Genomic DNA, 18,113 nt, shown 5'->3' with positions numbered 1-18,113 from the left:
GAGGTGGGGGAGGGAATAAGTGTTTGGACACAGAAGGCATGGACTTTGGAGAGAGGAAGGGAGGGAAAGAGATGGTTGTGTACACGGGGAATAGAAGAAAGGAGAATTTTTGGTCATAGGGAGGGAGTGAGGTACAGATAGTGGCATACCAGGGTGGGGGGGGGGCGGTCTGCCCCACCCCGGGTTTACGTCCCAAGGGGGTGCACAGCTGGCCACCCTCCAGTGTTGTCCCTAGGCCGGCAAACTGCGGCTCTTTAGCCACTTGAGTGCCACCGCCGCCATCGGGAACAGGCCGGCGCCAAGTTCTCCCTGCTTTTCCCTGTGGGGCCGGCCAACTCTCGCCACTCGCGTCAATTCTGACGTCGGAGAGGACGTTCTGGGCCAGCCAATCGCTGCCTGGCTGGCCTAGAACGTCCTCTCCGACGTTAGAATTGATGACGGGTGGCGAGAGTTGGTCGGCCCTGCGGGGAAGAGAAGCAGGGAGAACTCGGTGCCGGCCTGTTCCCGATGGCGGCAGTGGCAGCCTATTCCCCAGTGGCGGTGGCAGGATTATAAAATACTTTCTTTGTGTTTATTTGATTCCTATATATTTATATATAGTCAATATAGGCACAGTTAAATTTTTTAACTTTTTCTAATGGTGGTGTGCCTCGTGATTTTTTTCATGAAACAAGTGTGCCTTTGCCCAAAAAAGGTTGAAAAACACTGCCTTAGACGAACTATCTTCAATAGATAAATTTAGGATTAAATCATTTATTCCTATATTAGATGCACTAGAATCAAATTTAGGAAGAAGAGCTTCTGTTTATGATGATGTAGTGAAAATATTTTCCTTTCTTGCCGATCTTACATTATCAAAGGTAGAACTTCAAAGAGGTGTTGAGCTGTTAATGCAAGAATGCCCAGAAGATGTCAACCAAAATCTTACTGAAGAACTATTTCATTTCCACACATATGTGAGACAAACACATAAACCTTCAAAAAATTGCACATTGTCGCATACAGACTTGTATCAAATAACATTCAAAGAAAATATTCAAGTAGTCTTCCAAATCTTACGGCTGTTTCTCAGTTTAATAGTCACTAATTGTACTGGAGAAAGGTCATTTTCAAGACTTAAAAATATCAAAAATCAATTAAGAAGCACAATGACCCAGACGAGGTTGTCTTCATTGAGTATTTTGTGCATCGAAAATGAGACCTTCAGAAAAATAGATTTTGATGAACTTATAGAAGAATTCTGTGTGAAAAAGTTTAGAAAGAAATTCTTCTAATCTACTATTTCGTTTTAAATGTATACTTGGATTGAATCAGTTCTTAAGTAAAATAACTTATTAACATAAAATTTAATATGATATACAATTTGATATTTTCTTTTTTGTGATCTAGATTTTGTTTGAATAAAGTTCCATTTTTGGTTTAGTTTAAGACTTAAAATTCATAATAATTCATACTTAAATTTTAAATGCGAATTATTATGAAATAAATTTATCTGAATTGAATTTGGTTTAATGTTCAATGTATTGAATATATTTTATTTAATTTGATAGAAAATATGATTTTTATTGCGTATTTTATTTTCATTGTCATAGATTTTCATTATTTGAATTTTGTTTCTTTGTAAATGTTGTGTGTTATGTTTGATTAGTTATTGTTACAAGTACTATATATGGTGCTGAGAATAAATGTTCAAATAAGTGTTCTCGACTTTTTTTTATTTATTATCCGTGTCACATTTTTTATAAAGGTTAGTACCAATAACAACATGTTTCATTTAACATATTGATATATATCACAGTAATGATGTATTTTATTATCTCTCATGTAATTTACAAACTTAAAAATGGGAGGTGAAAGGGCCTCATAAGTGGAATAGCCTAGGGCCTCTTTTCATCTAAATCCGGCCCTGAGCAGCGCGTATGAGATGGGACATGTTTTTTCCGGTGCTGTGGGAAGCACCGCACCATTCTTCTAGTTATTCCCCGAGTCTGATTTTCTTTCTATGCAGGCCGCAGCAGGGTAAATTTTGCGGGGCTTGAATCTGACTATGTTTCTAGGAGCGTTGATGCAGCGGCCACGTGTCGGCAAGAATCAGGCGAGCGCTTGGGTCTCCGGTGATGGCGGGAGAGCTGCAGCGTTCCAGTAGTTATTTCCAGCTGACTTTGGCCAGGGTAGGCTGCGGCTTCTCTCCTTTCCGGTTCAGACAAGTTGTTCGTGTTTCACCAGCTTTGGGACAAGCTTGGGCAGATTTATATGTCTGTCTGTGTTCCTGCTGTATTCACTTGAAGGAAGCTGCTAGTTTAATCAGACTCTGGGGTTAGCACTCAAGGGGATTACCAGAGAGATTCTGACCTGTGCTAGGTCACCCAGTCTCGGTTTGTCTCCGGACTGGGTTGACATATGGCAAATCACAGCACAGTGAGATAAGCAGTAAGATAGTACCCTGTATTTCACATGGGTATCTCATTGTCTCTCTTGGGGTCCCTGCAGATTGAGCCTTTGTCTGTTGGTAACTGTCCTTCTTATTTGAGCCTTTGTGCTGCGCTGCATGTGTCTAGTAGTGGCATATGATATATATGCCTAAAGGTAGTAGAAACAGTTTCCAAGTTCGGGCTGTCTCTATGGGCACAATGACACTTCGCATCTTCCTGCGGCCAGAATTCTCTTTCTCTATTTCTGAGGGGATCTGGACTTCAGATTTCCATGCTTATCACGCTGGTTTCTCCTGTCGCCATTTTCTCATGGCACATGCTAGATGGACCCTCCGACCAGACAGGAAGGGCTGTACAGCTCCTTCTATCCAGGAGCCAGTTACCTATTCTATCAAACCCGTGGAGGAGCATGCGCTATGTGACTGTTAGCCTCATCCCTGAAGCTCTCATTAGCGATGTGAGCTTTGTCTGTCTGATACCTGTTAAAATGCTGCTGTTTTCCACGGGGCGGTAGATGCAGCATCTTGATTGCATCTAGTACGTATTCACTTTAAAGGACCTATGTATTTCACTCACGTTGCATGGAGTTAATACTGTGTTCATGGTTCCAGTATACTCCTCTTTACATTGCGAAACTTGATTTTTACTATGAGAGTTTTTCTTCTTACAGATCCTACAGTTCTCATCCTGCCATTCCCTGACCTTCTGCACTTCATTCTGAGGGGATCTTGACTTCTTCCAATGACTCTTCAGGCTTTCTCATGAGGGGTAAGACGCTATAATGTCAGGTCAGGGGGCTGTGAACATTTTTCAGGATGCTTGCAACTTTGCATCCTCTTCAGGTTTCCGGTTCGTTCTTGGAGTTTCTATGTTTTGTGTTTCCCTAAGTGTTACTGTTCCTCAGGGCAGTTCTTGTAGTTCTTCAGGAACTAAGGGATGTTGTTCCACTTACTGCATGGTGCCCAAGACGGGGCATTGGGCAGGCAGGATTCCATTCTGATGAATTAGTTTCTCAGGGTTACACATTTCTGCAGTAAAACTGGGAGAATATTTACATTTTCACTATGAACTCCGAATTGGCACTAGATTTGCTTGCCTCTCTTGGAGCAGTGCTTTCAGTTTTGGCACATGCCATTTCACCTACCAAGGCTTCACGAACATTTTAGAAAATATGGGCAGTGGTACCGTTTTGGCGCTACCAGGCGATTTACCTACTTTCTTCTTCACTGACTTCTTGATTTGGACATCTTCCAGTCAGGCCATTTGACTGACACGAAGTGGTTTCTTTTCCTCAGTTCTTTGGACGTGTATCTTCAAATTTGCACAGTGCTCTTTTCTCCTGTACTATTTATAGGTATATCAAGGAGATGTTTTTATTCATAGAGGAGAGAATGTGTTTCTTCCTAGAGACTAGGGGGATGGGTCACAGTCTCAGGTTTGCATTCTTCTTCGGTCACCATGACCAAGAATATGGGATTCTTTACAGGTTCTAGGATCCATGTTGCTGACTCCACTGGAAACTTCGGCTTGCTTTCCCATTATAACGGTACAGCAATCGCTTTTATTCCGGTGGTTCCTGGTATCTCAGGGCTCCAATTATTTGGTAGACTCCTCAAGCATCGCTCTGTATGATTTGGTGGCTCAGCGAGATTTCTCTTTTCAAAGGCATGCCTCGGTCTTTGCTGGACTAGGTCATGGTCACCAAACATCCCAGGCTGTCGGGTTGGGGGACTCTGTACCTTCCATCCTCAGCTCGAGGAGTCTGGTTTTAAGAGGCAACTCAGTACTTGTTCATTCTTCTACTCTGGAGCATGGTCAGGTTACCATTTCTGGAGCATCAGACCATTCTTTCGGAATGACATTGAAGGTCTTTTCAGTCAGTATTATGATGGGGGTATTTCTCTACAGCCTGGGCAGTAGGTGATGTACTCAGTTGGCGGGTAAAGTTGTGGTTCTACTTCAATGGGTGGACCCTCATCTTTGGCAGATCATTTTCTGGGTCAGGAAAAGAGTTTGGATAGATTTTCTCTCCGCAAAATCTGAGCATGATCCATTTATTGTATGTTACAGTGTACAGCGCTGTGTACCCTCTAGAAAGTGTAAATGTTAGTAATAGTGAAATCGTCTACATCCTGGATATTGAGAATTTTGACTCAGGCGTTCCAGCTCTTTCTATGGAAGTGAGATCTCCTGGAACTAGACCTCATGGCCTTGTCTAGAAATTCTAAGCTTCCTAGCTTCTTCGGCAGGCATAGGGAGTGGGAGTCAGAGGGGGTAGCAGCGTGGCTTCTTTCTCGCTTCTGGTTTCTCGTTTTTCAGTGTTTACTCCTGGCTGATGATGGCTTGGGTTTGATATCTCAAGCTCGCTTTCAGGGCACAGTATTTGTAGAATCTATGGATTGGCTGCGCCATCCTTCCTATGTGGATCTGATGAGTCTTTCGACAGCCGTACTGTTGAGTTTCCTGGTATCTCCGAATTTGCTCACCTAGGGTCCGATCAACATGGATATTTGTACTACTTTGGTATTACGACCTAGCTTTTGAAAAATCATGGCTGACGTGTAAGGGTTATGCGAAGCAGGTTGTTTCTTCTCTTATCCAGGCAATACAGACGTCTTCACCTGTTGCTTCTGCTTCCTTTTGGAGGTTTTTCCTTTCTTGTGTACTTCTCAACATTTGCACCCTTCCAGAGTTCTTTTTTGGCACAAGTGTATTGCCAAGGGCTTAGCGTTCAATTCCCTTCAGCTTCAAGTGCCATTCTTAGCTTGTTACAAGGGCTAGGTATATTGCTCTTCGCTTACTTCTCAGCTTCATGTAATTCAGTTCCTAAACGGAGTACAGTATATTCGTACACCTCTTAGAAAGCCCTGTCCGGAGTACAGTCTTAAGGTACTTCGTAGTTTACCAAAGGCTTCATTTCATCCTTTCTTTTGAGACTCTAAAGGGGCTGTGCCATTGAACACGGGATTTCTTGTGGCCATGGCTTCAGCTCAGTGGTTTTCTAAGTTGCAGGCCTTGTTTGGCGGGGATTCCTATTTCTGATTTTCAAAATCTGGGGTGTCAGTTTGGACGGTACCACAATTTCTTTCTAAGGAGGTGTCATCCTTTCTTTTATTACACACTCACTTTTCCCTCCTTCTTCCTGGGAGGAGAAATGGGGAGACATGCTTTTATTCACTGCATTTTTTTAAAGTGCATAGCGTTCTCCGCAAGCTAGATTTCTAACGACTTTTAGTTGTTTAGATCACCTTTTTATATTCTTTAAGGGACGCCTCAAATGTATGGCAGCGTCCAAAGCCTCCATTGCTCGATGGGTCCAGGAGGACATTCTTTACGCTTGCTTGATGGCAGGGAAGCGGTTGGCGAAAGAACTTCTTTATGACCATTCTGCCAGAGCGATGGCTACTTCTTGGACTCAGTCCAGATGCTTTTTCCTTGGAGGAGTTTTGTCTCGTGGCTACTTGGTCTTCTGCGAGTGCTTTATCTCAGCATTACCGGTTGGATGTGGGGGCGCATGCAGTGGATGCGTTTAGTGCTTCGGTTGTTGCGTAGGCAGCACTTGCTTCCCACTCAGATTGAGGATTGCTTTGCTACATCCTATTGGTCTCTGGATTCATCTGTTGCTGTTGCTAGGGAAGGAAAAATTATGTTCTTACCTGTTAATTTTCTTTCCTTTAGACGCAGCAGATGAATCCATAGCCCCACCCTTTCTGGATATTGTCTGTCGGTTTTTTCTTTTGCAACTTTCGAAGTTTGTTGTTATTGATGGTTGTATTCTGTATTATTGCCTTTTGAGATTTGTTATGGGAAATAAGTTTTTTACATGCTATGCCTATTGATGATTACGGATGCTTGGGCAAGGAGCTATACTGAAGATACAGGAGGAGTGTCAGCCAATAGGACCACCTGTTAATCAGTTTCTCTATCTCCGCCTGCTGGTAGATGTGTGCTATCCCATTGGTTTCTGGATTCATCTTCTGCGTCTAAAGGAAAGAAAATTAACAGGTAAGAACATAATTTTTCCATGTCTTCCCTTTAGAAACCCAACTTGATCCCTATGAATTAAACATGGCATAATCTTCTCTAAACGAAACACAAGTATTTTAGCAAAGATCCTATAGTCCAAGTTCAGGAGAGATATTGGGCGGTAATTTTTCACCAGGTGAGTATCTCTGTTCGGTTTCGGGAGTACGATGATATTAGCTTTGTGAAAATGATGAAGGTTGCTCGGGGAAGAGATGAGAGATTGATAATAAGCAAGGAGATGTGGAGTCAACACAGAAGAAAACGATTTGCAGAATTCAGATGGAAGGCCATCCATTCTGGAGCTTTGGCTGAGGTCATGAGGAAATGGCTCTGGTTATCTCATCCGGGGAAATAGGGTGTTGTAGAGATTGACACTAAGACTCAGTTACAGAGGGTAATGTGAAGGATTGTAGAAATTCCGATATTTGAAAGTCTGGGCAGGATGTTTCAGAAGCATACAGAGATTCATAGAAGATGCAGAAATCTTCAAGAATGTCTTTGGTAGCTGTATGAATTCTTCTAAAGGAAGAAGTTATGTGAGACACTCTATGCTTCATTCTGCGGCCTTTCAAGTAGGAAGCCAAAAGGCGGCCAGCCTTATTCGATTGAGCATAGTACATGGTAGATTGTCTAAACATTGACGAGGAGGCAGAGGTGCTAAATACTTCATTATATTGAAATTTGAGCGATTGTAGAATTTTGTATAGATTTGGATCAAATTTGTCATTCAGTTGAGTTTCATGAGAATGTATTTCCTTTTCCAATCAAAGTAAATCAGCCTTTTTTTGCTTGAGACGAAATGCTGAATAACTAATCGTTTCACCATGTATCCATGCTTTGTAGGCTTCCCAGAAGATAGAATAGTCAACAAATGAATTCTGATTAGTGGTGAAGAACGCTTCAGATTCATGAGTAAGATGAGATAAAAAGTCTTTATCATGTAACAAGATATTATTCATTCTCCAAAACCTAGTCTTCGATGGGGGACGTCCACAAAAGAGAGTAAGAGACAGCAGCATGGTCTGAGATGCCAATATCATGAATTTTGGCAGCTGTAGTCATATGTAGGATGTCTTTAGACCCCAGAATATAGTCGAATCTGGAATAAGTTTTATGAGGAGCAGAGTAAAATGTAAAATATTTCGTAGTATTCTCCAAATGTCAGACCACCATAATTGTTCATTGTGTTGGAAAGTGTAGATCTGGAATGAAGTTTAGAGGGACGACAAAGAGATGATCTTATCTGTGAAAGGATCAATAGGAAAATTGAAGTCTCCAGCAATAATGGTGTGTTCAGATAGAGAAGAGATGGATATAGTATGGAAAGAATTGAAAAAATCCAGATCATCAGAATTAGGGGCATATATATATATTTAGCAAATTGAGTGACATACCATCAATGGTACATTCAATATATGACCAACGACCAGTGGGATCAAATTTATGAAGAGAAAGTTGAAAATTGATGGCTTTGCTGATGAGAATAATGGTTCCATTTTTTTATTTTTTTTTTAACCATCAGCTGGAGCTGCATAACAATGTTGTATCCAACCACCAGATAGTTTTTGAGCTTCTGCAATAGTTAGATGGGATTCTTGAATTAGGCATATGTCAGCATTCAAGTGTTTAAAATATTGAAGAATCTTTTTCCGTTTAGCAGGATTGGAAATACCTTTAACATTTAAAGAAACTCGGTTAATTCTAGTCATCAGAAGTTATGGGAAGAAAACGTTCAGAGGATCCATGAGAAAATCTGATACTTGGTTGATATTGCATTGAGATAACTAGTAAAATCAGCCTCTTGCTGGAGAGAGAGTAATGTGGAAGAAAAACTTGAAAAAAGCTCCATAAGCGAAGATTTAAAGATGAGGAAAAACAAAAATGAAAATAAACATGACTCAGGATGATGCCAAATATGTATAAGGTGAAAAAAGAAAATGTTTTAGTATAATGGAGTAACTCAATCCATCTTTAGAATCGATGCTTTTTGTGAAAACCCTTGGTAGTTTATCTTAATAAGGTTAATTATAGCCTTACAGTTTGAACTAGACTGTAAAATAATTATCTGTGTAGTAGCAATATTATGTTTTGCATGCTTAAATGAGTACGAGTCTCTGAAATTTCTTAATGGTTAATGCAACACATTTTTATTTATTTGTTTAATTTGTTTTCTATCCCATTGGACCCAAAGAGCTCAGAATGGGTTCCAGTTTGATTTACATGATATACAGTTAACAGATTATAATTTGCCATAGTTACACTACACGTTTTTTAAATACACATTTTTATCCTACTTTGACACATACTAAGGATCTAATACAGATATACAGTACATAGGTTACAATTTTGCCATGGTTCCAGGGCAGGGTTCTTCAATACAAGTTTTATCTTAATTTGACGCATACTAGGGATCTAATTTTCAAAGTTGGTGGCCAACCTGTGCTATGCAGATGATACAACGCTCATCACTAGCAGCAAAGACGACATGTTATATCTATTGAGAAAAATCAAAGCCGAAAGTCATAACTTGGGATTAGAACTGAACACACGACGAAGATCATGAACACAGAAAATGATGAAAATTTTGAGCTTGAAGGCGATTGAAATACTTTACAATTTCTATTCTATCTCCTGGGCTCTTTTATAAACAAAGAAGTAACTAGCAGGGAGGAAATATTCCGCAGAATAGCAGAGATCCCTCCCGCCTCTTGTCCCAGCCGATTCTAAGAATTTTTACCTCCTTCCCGCGTTCTCGCGGCAGCCAGTAAGCTAATGGCTCTGCACGGGCTGGAACGAAGGAAAATTGCTCATGCCGCGGTTCACCGCTGGACCATCAGGGATTCTAAAGGTATGCGGGGAGTGGGGCGTGGGAGGGAGGTAAAAATTCTTAGACTCAACTGGGACAGGAGGCAGGAGGGATCTCTGCTGTTCTGGTACAATGCTGGCCCACCAGGACTTACAGCAGGCCTGGTGGAGGCTTGCAAGGCATCGGGAAGGAGGGGAGACAGGGTACATAACCTAGCAGGGAAGGGGGAATGAGTGAGTGAGGAGGCTGGATGCAGAGCCCCTGCACTTGAATATTCTCTCTCCCCCCTTCCCCGGTTTATATTAGAGTTGACCTTTTTTTTTTTTTTGGGGGGGGGGAGGGGGGAAGGTTACCTCAGTTTATACTTGAGTATATACAGTAATTTGGTCCTTTTTAAAGAACACAAAATAGATACCACTCTATGCATTCACAAGCTGAAAACCATGTGGATGATATGACTCAGTACGCTGTCTTAGACTAGTTCTGCAGTTTGAGGGAGCTGAAACATCAGCTCAATGTTTGCAAGCTGGAAGAATCAGATTGGTCGAAGATAGGTTAAAATTTTTTAGGAAGCTAGTGTTATTCCAGCTGTTAATGAAGCATTAATCTTACTCAGGAATGGGGTCATTAGCTCCTTCAAACTTTAATAATCCAGGAGAAACATATTTCTAGAGGACAAACTGAGCTAGTCATATGTGACAGTTTAATAATATATGCTCTTTGTTGCATCACTATAAATTGTTTTGTTTTCTTTGCTCACAGCTTCAAATTTATCATATCCCTTACAAAAAGAGTTGTTTCACATTTATGCTTTTTAACTCTTCGTCATTCTCTTAATAACCAAGATGTTATATACACTTTGTCTTTTCATCAGACCAAAATTTCTCTTGCTTTCTGTTGGCCCTAAGTGAACAAATCTTAATCTGCTTGTCTTTTTTCCATTTTTTTTTAATGCTAAAGTACTCTGGTCAAGATGTCTTTCCCACCACTATGGTAAGGCTAACTTCCATTATCCCAGGACAAGCAGGCAGCATATTCTCACATGTGGGTGACGTCATCCAAGGAAACCCGGTAAGGACACTTTAAAAGTGCATCGCCACGTTAAGATCTTAGAAAGTTCATGATAGCCCGCACTGTGTATGCACGAGTGCCTTCCACCTGATGTAGGCATGCGGCTCCTCAGGTCTTAGTTTTCCATGAAGCTAAGAAGTCATGTTTCAACGGTCGTTGATGTTTTTTTTTTTTCCTTGTCTTCCTGCTCTTGTGTTTATTTCTTTTTCGTTCTTTCTTTTTTTTTTTTTTCTTCATTGTATAGAAAAAAAAGATATTTCTTTTTTTGCTGTCTGTGGGTTATGGCCTGGCGGGGCCTTTGATTTAGTCTCAGCCATCGAGTTTAATTTGACTGAGATGGTGTTCTCGCACTATTTCTTTTAATGGACCCTCATAGCTGGTGCCTACAGTATTTGAGTCCCGAACACCGTGTTCAAACTTGTAAGCGCTGCTCTTCCTTACAAAAATGTACCATGGCTCACAACAATTGTCTATGCTCTCTGGATCTAAAGGAAGCCTATACTCATATCCCAATACACCAGACTTCCCAAAAATATCTCAGATTTCAAATAGCTTGTCACCACTATCAGTACAGAGTCCTAACATTTGGCCTGGCATCTTTTCCCAAAGTCTTTACAAAGTGTCTGGTTGTGATGGCAGTGGCTTTGAGATCTCAGGATCTTCAGGTATTTCCCTGTCTAGATGACTGACTCATCAAAGACCCTTCATGTCGGGATGATGTTCTAGCGACAAATCACACCATCTTGTTTCTTCAGAACTTGGGATCTGAGATCAACTTCACCGAGTCACAGCTTCTTCCATCTCAAAGGCTTCAATTTATAGGAGCACTTCTAGACACCACTCAAATGCTACTACACATCCTCCCCTAGTTGGCTTCTTAGCTTTGTTACTAAACTGAAGGTCCCACAAGGTGACATTGGGTAGGAAGGCACCGACTCATGCGCAGTATGGGCAGTCTTGATACTTTTAGAGTGACAGTACACTTTTGCATCATCTGTGCCAGGCTCCATGGATGATGTCATGCGCATGTGAGAATATCTGCTTGCTGTCCTTAGATAACATCTGCTACAGGTAAGTAACTACTGTATCAAGAATTAATAAAACTTAGAATGCCTAGTGGTATCTAAGAATGCTTAGGTGCTGCTATTCACGGTTCTATAAACTAAGCCTAGCAGATAATTGGCAATTCTGCTTAATGGTGCCTACGAATTAGACCCCATTTATAGAACCAGGGCCTTAGTGTCTGAGCAGCTAGAGTTTGGACAGGATGTGGAGACATAGTGCAGACTTCTGAGATGGGTTTGTTGATTTTTCTTGCTAGCTGTAATTCCCAGAAAGTGGGAGGATGATGAGGGATCTGGTCATTCTAGGATATATGAACTCCAATCTGTGAACCAAGATCAACTCGGTAACTGGGTATTACCGTATTTTCATGTAGATAACGCGCACACGGGTATAGCGCGCGGGAAACACACATTTATGTAAATAAATTTTTATATACTGCACTCACGGGTATACTGCGCATGTCGCTCCGACTCTCCTCTGGCTGCCCCGACTCTCCTTTCACCCGCCCCGACTTTCCGTTCACTGCCCCGACTCTCCTTTCACCCGCCCCGACTTTCCGTTCGCTGCCCCGACTCTCCTCTGGCTGCCCCCCCTTAAAGTCCTGTCCCCATCCTGAAAGCCTGATGCCCCCCCCCCGACGCCCAATTCATCATCCGGAAGGACCGCTTGCACCCCCACAGCTCGCACTCCCACCCCGATGGACCGCTTGCACCCCCACAGCCTCCCCCCCCTCCCCCATGGAGAAGCTGTCTACCTTGTTTCCGGATGCCAGTGAGCCCAGCTGCTTCCTCTGCCGGCGGTCCTACCCCTTCTCTGAGCCCTGCTGTGCTGCTTCCTCTTCCGGCGGTCCCGCCCTTTCTCTGACATCAGAGAAAGGGCGGGACCGCCGGAAGAGGAAGCAGCACAGCAGGGCTCAGAGAAGGGGCAGGACCGCCGGCAGAGGAAGCAGCTGGGCTCACTGGCATCTGGAAACAAGGTAGACAGCTTCTCCATGGGGGAGGGGGGGGAGGCTGTGGAGGTGCAAGCGGTTCTTCGGGTGGGAGTGCGAGCGGTCCATCGGGGTGGGAGTGCGAGCGGTGGGGGTGCGAGCGGTCCTTCTGGATGATGAATTGGGCGTCGGGCGGGGTGGGAACTATGTAAAAAATTTTTATATAGCACGCTCACGCGTATAACGCGCAAGGTTGTGCACGGTTTGTAAAATCGTGTATAACGCGCGCGTTATATGCGTGAAAATACGGTAAATGTGGCGATAACATTCAGGTTTATATATAGGTTGAAAACCTTTTTTCAGACTGTCAAGAGTATATATCTTGTGGTTTATGTAATAAAACAAGTTCACTTTGTAACAGCTGCAGACTGAATAAAGGTTTTAGATCTAATCTGTATAATCTGAGCTTTATGCATTCTGAGCATAAGATTGTGCCCCTGTGGAGCAGTGGTAGCAGAACCTTTTCTGCAGCATGGGACTTTGAACCAGTCTTGTTAGCTGTGTGACATGGCTCATTTTGGAAATTACCTGAGTTACATTTTCTGGTGTCATATTTGGCAGTTGCCCAGGCACCTAAGTACACAAAACCTTGAGTAAATTTGTTGGACATGGCAAATTCATTTTCCTGGTTGGCTAGTTCTCTGAAGATTTTAAACCAATAGCTGTACTGTGAAAGCAAGTAAGGAAAGGAGCTGGGATTAGATGAACATATTTTTCAGTTCAGCAGAAAGAGAACATAAGAACACAAGCAGTGCCTCTGCTGGATCAGACCAGGGGTCCATCCTGCCCAGCAGTCCGCTCACGTGGCGGCCCAGAAGTGTAGGGGTTGAGGTGAAAGTACGTTTAGTTATCCGAGGACAAGCAGACAGCATATTTTCAACATATGGGTGATGTCATCCACGGAGCCCCAATGCAGACAGCTTCACAAGCAATCTTGCTTGAAGAACTTTAGAAAGTTCTTGACTGCCACACCGCGCATGCACGAGTGTCTTCCTGCCCGAAGTAGGGCGCGCGTCTCCTCAGTTCTAGTTTTTCCGCGGAGCTGAGAAGTCCCTACTTCGAGGCTCTGTGTGTTTAATTAGTGCCTTTCAGCTGTAGCTTGTCTTTTTTTCGTCGAGTGTGTGCTTCTCAAAAATTTTTTTTAAAAAGATTTTCTTTTTCATGTGCATTTTTGATGGCAGAGCGTGCTCCGCGGCCTTGGCCTTCGGGCTTTGATTTGGTTGAGGCCGTTTTTCCCGCCATGTCCCATCCGATCACCAGATTCAAAAAGTGTAGCCGGTGTCAGCACGCAATTTCGATCACAGACCCGCGTAACTGGTGTATACAGTGTCTGGGCCCAGACCACTGTCTGGAGTCTTGTTACAGAAACGATCCCTGAAGAAACATCGAGTTCAGCAGGAAAAAATCTTCGGGATCATGGATCACAATTCTGATAAACCATAGACATTGGCCTTGACTTCGATGTCGATGAAGCTTGTCTCGTTGATTAAGTCATCGTCCTCGGGGAAGACATCAACATTGAACACATCGACGTCACCCGATGTATCCATGTCTACATTGATGTCACCGACTCAAGCTAGCTAAGAAGCCACTAGCTTCCCAGATGGAGTCTTGGGCCGTACATGCATCGAGTCTAGTCGTGCCGGCCGCTCAGAGACCACTTATGCGGCTTGCCTCCAAATCTTGAGGTACATCATCATCGATGTCACCCTCGCCGGAGCGCACCGCAGCACCGGTGATACCGTCTACACTGTCAGTATTGGTGTCTAATTTGAAAGATATGCTTGAGGCTATCTTTCGCAGGGAGTTTGGTAACATGATGGCCAAGTTTAATCCCACATCAATACCTCTGCCTGCAGACCAGTCTGAGCATCACTCCGCACCATTGGAAGATGTCAAATCATCGAGGTTGTCTCGACATCGTTCCTCGTCCTCGAGTCGTGCTTCACAACATCGATCCAAGTCACTGAGGTCTAAACATTGATCTCCAATGAGATCAAAGCAACATCGAGGTTCAGAGCAGCAACTGACAACTCCTCGACATCGAGGCAAGACTTACACTCCTCTAAGCATCATTCTTTGAGGCAGAGATCATCTTCGTCTAAGCAGTGATCATCGAGGCACAGATCATTTTCTGAGGTTCGGTTTTCGGGGCTGAGGTTATCCTCTCCTAAGAATCTATCTTCGAGGCAACGGTCCTCATCTTCGTGATGTTCATCGAGATGACAAACTCCAGTGTTGAGACATCATTCTTCAGAGCTTCCTCAACAATCGAGGCAAGAGTCCAATCTATCATATCAGACTCCTCGGTCAGGGAAACATGTTTCTAAATCAAAGCATTCTTCACCAGCACACTCTGTTAAAAGGAAACGCTCTGCATCTTCTGTCCCTTCCACACCACAACGTTCTAGGGGGCCACTATTCTTCTTCTTTACCTGAGGACTCAAATATTCATTCAGTATGCTCCTGCGGCTTCCCCATCTTATTCGGTGCCAGAAGGTTCTCCATAGGCAGGTTCTTATTCTCCTCCTCGGACAGAAGCTTCACCATCTGAACCAGTGTCTTTCACCAGATTTCTACATCAAATGAGTAAGGATCTACAAATTGTTCTGGAATCCGATTCTAAATATACTAAGGAGTACTTGGACGAGTTGGAGCTGTCAAAGGAGTCTCTTAAGTTATCTATAAATGGTACAGTACTCCCCCCAATATTCGCAGGGGTTCCGTTCCAGGAACCCCTGCAAATATTGAAAAACCACGAATACAATTTTTCGTCTGGGGAGGCAGGAGAGGGCGGCTAGAGTGCTGGCGAGTGAAGGAAATCATTCATGTTATGTTCCGTCTGCCTCTTCTTGTACTAAAGTCAGGCCTCACCAATCAGGAACTGCTTTGACATGCAGCTCCTGATTGGTGGGGCCCAACTTTAATACAGGAAGAGGCGGTCGGAGCATACCGCGAGTGATTTCCTTCACTCGCAGGCGCTCCAGCTGCCCTCTCCTTACTTTCCAGCTGCTTTCCCTTCGTGGTCGGAAAATACCACGAATGACTGGGACCGCGGACTGCGAATTCTCAGGGGAACATCGTATACTTAAACATACTTTTAAACAAAATCTGGATACTCCATACTTGGTTCCATCAGTGCCAGCCAAACTGGATTCTTGTTACAAGGTATTTCAGTGTAAAGGGTTTTAAAAACCTCAACTTTCACACTACTCTTTTGTGGTTGAATCTTCTTTAAAGAAGTCCAATCCTTCTTAGGTGAATGCTGCGGTTCACCCTGGATGTGAAGGTAAAACCATGGACAAATTGTATGGTCGCAGATTGTATCAGAATTCCATGATGACAAATAGAATTCTGAATTTTAATTTTGTTTTCACCTCATATTTGAAATTTTGGATTAAATCCATGCCATTATGTTTCAAATACTTACCTTCTCATTGTCTGTCTGAGTTTTAAACATATTCATCGTACTCTCACGCAACTCCGAGTGCACATGGTACAGGCAGCATATGATGCCTTTGAGACATTTTCAAGAGTCGCAGCATTTTCAGTGGCTATGCGACGGTTGCCATGATTGAGGCTGGTGGACATGGAACCTAATTTCCAAGACAGATTAGCGAGCATCCCCTGTCTTGGAGAAGAACTTTATGGGGAATCCATTCAGGATGCCACTAAATAATTGTTTTGAGCATGAAAAATCCTTTGCCTCCTTACTCAGACCAAAACCTAAATCTTTGGCTTCCAGGGGATTTAAACTTCCTTCCTCCTATCAGAGGCGTTATCCCCAAGTCTGCGCCATATACTAAACTAAACTAAAGCTTAACTTTATATACCGGGTCATCAACCTAAGGAAGCTCGACTCGGTTTACAACAATTATATAAGAACTGAAAAAAGAAAGAACAGATGTTTCAAAAGAGATTAATTTTCAAAATGTTTAGCAAATAAAAAAGTTTTTAGAAATTTACAAAAAGATTGGAAAGGACTGGGGTTCCTCAGAGTTAAGGGGAGTTCATTCCATAGTTGCAAAAGTTTAAAAGCCAGAGATTGACTAAAGATCTTAACTCCTTTAATTCCTTTTCTGAAAGGAAGGGAAAGTTTGAATTGTTGGATGCCTCTTGCATAGGAGAATCTGTAAACGTTCCATAATAAGGGAACGAGGGGGAAAAAATTACCATATAAAATTTTGAAAGAGATGCAAGCACATTTGAATTGCATTCTAAGATAAACCAGAAGCAAAGGGGGTCACATGGTCAAATTTACTTTTTCCAAAAATCAACTTCGCAGCGGTAATCTTTGGAGACAGATTTTTGTTATGCCAAAGTAAATAGCATTTCAATAATCTAGTCGGGATAATATGATTGATTGGACCAAAACAGAAAAATGTTGATGATGAAAAAAGATGTCTAACCTTCCTCAACATTAGTAAACTAAAAAAGCATTTCTTGACCAAGGAATTTTATTTGATCCTTGAAGGTAAGAGAGGAATCGAAGGACTCCCAATATCTTAGACGAGAACTCAATCTGCAAAGAGGCCCCAGATTCCAAAGCTACAGTAGAAGGAAGGCAGTCCAGTTTTGGGCCTAACCACAGAACTTTAGTTTTAGTTATATTAAGCTTCATCTGGACAGACATAGCCCAGGCTTGAAGTTTGGAGATGCAATGATTTACTTTAAAAACGAAATTGGTAGTATCCGAATCAATCTCAATCATTATAAAGATATTATCCACATAGGTGAACTGCGTTTCCCAAGCTGACAGCTTAAAGGTATTCAGTGTGATCATATAGAGATTAAATAAAATTGGAGAAAGCGGAGAGCCCTGGGGAACCCCCCAAGGAGGCCGCCAGGAATTGGAGATATCGCCATCAATATTAACTGAATAAGAATGAGAGAATAGAAATTTAGAGAACCAATCGAGAACAACCTGATGAAGACCTATATCTGAAAGTAAATGGAGTAGAATGTCGTGATGTACTACATCGAATACCGCAGAGAAATCAAACTGGAGCAAAATAGAACATTTATTTTGAAGTCATAATTGTTGAGTTTTTGAAAGAAGAAAGATCAATAAAATTTCAATACTAAAATTAGAACGAAACCCATGTTGAAATGGTTGAAGTAGTGAGAATTTCTCCAAATAATCTGTAAGTTGACTAGCTACAATTGATTCTAATATTTTTGTTAACAAAGGTATATTGACAGTTGGTCGGTAGTGAGAACGGATAGTAGGATCTAAATCTACTTTTTTTTTTAGAAGAGGAATGAGTGTTTTATTTGTCCCATGGATTGTGAAAAGTATCCATTTTCCAAAGAGAAATTCAATAAAGTAGTTAACCATGTTATAGCTTGAGATGGAATATTAAAAATAGATATGATGTAAAAGGGTTCAGTGAACATTTACACCTTCTCAACTTTTCACACAATTTAGAGACTTGATGTTCAGATACTGGATTAAATGAACACCAATAACGATTAACTGGTATCTCCTCTGAAAATGTTTTTGAGTGAGTAGGAAAATATCCAATTTCACCTATGGGAAAAGATTGCCTGATAAGGGAAATCTTATCTTGGAAATAAAATAAGCTAGAATATCAGCAGAGGGCGATGAAGATTGATCAGATTTAGAATCAAAATTAATCAAAGAGCACCAGAGTTTAAAAAGAATGCTACTCTGGTTATCAGACTTAGCTATTTTATATCCATAATACATTTTCCTCACTTTTCT

The 18,113-nt window shown here is 42.1% G+C and overlaps 1 protein-coding gene across 7 annotated transcripts in view; it reads left to right on the top strand.

Moving 5' to 3' along the window:
• MCU (mitochondrial calcium uniporter) overlaps positions 1 to 18,113 on the top strand; it is a 449,047-nt gene that overhangs the window by 134,726 nt on the left and 296,208 nt on the right. For 5 of the 7 annotated variants that reach the window (XM_033940609.1, XM_033940608.1, XM_033940611.1 and 2 more), the window contains exon 2: positions 10,225 to 10,335. The exons of 1 other annotated variant lie outside the window; for it this stretch is intronic. In XM_033940609.1, coding sequence (XP_033796500.1) covers positions 10,225 to 10,335 — 111 coding nt within the window. The remainder of the gene's footprint in view (positions 1 to 10,224; positions 10,336 to 18,113) is intronic. One more of the 7 variants, XM_033940612.1, reaches the window with a different exon arrangement.

This window comes from Geotrypetes seraphini, chromosome 4 (assembly GCF_902459505.1).
Source record: "Geotrypetes seraphini chromosome 4, aGeoSer1.1, whole genome shotgun sequence".
NCBI classification, from domain to species: Eukaryota; Metazoa; Chordata; class Amphibia; order Gymnophiona; family Dermophiidae; genus Geotrypetes; species Geotrypetes seraphini.
The sequence above is the reverse complement of the archived record's forward strand: the minus strand, read 5'-3'. Positions and strand labels throughout refer to the sequence as shown.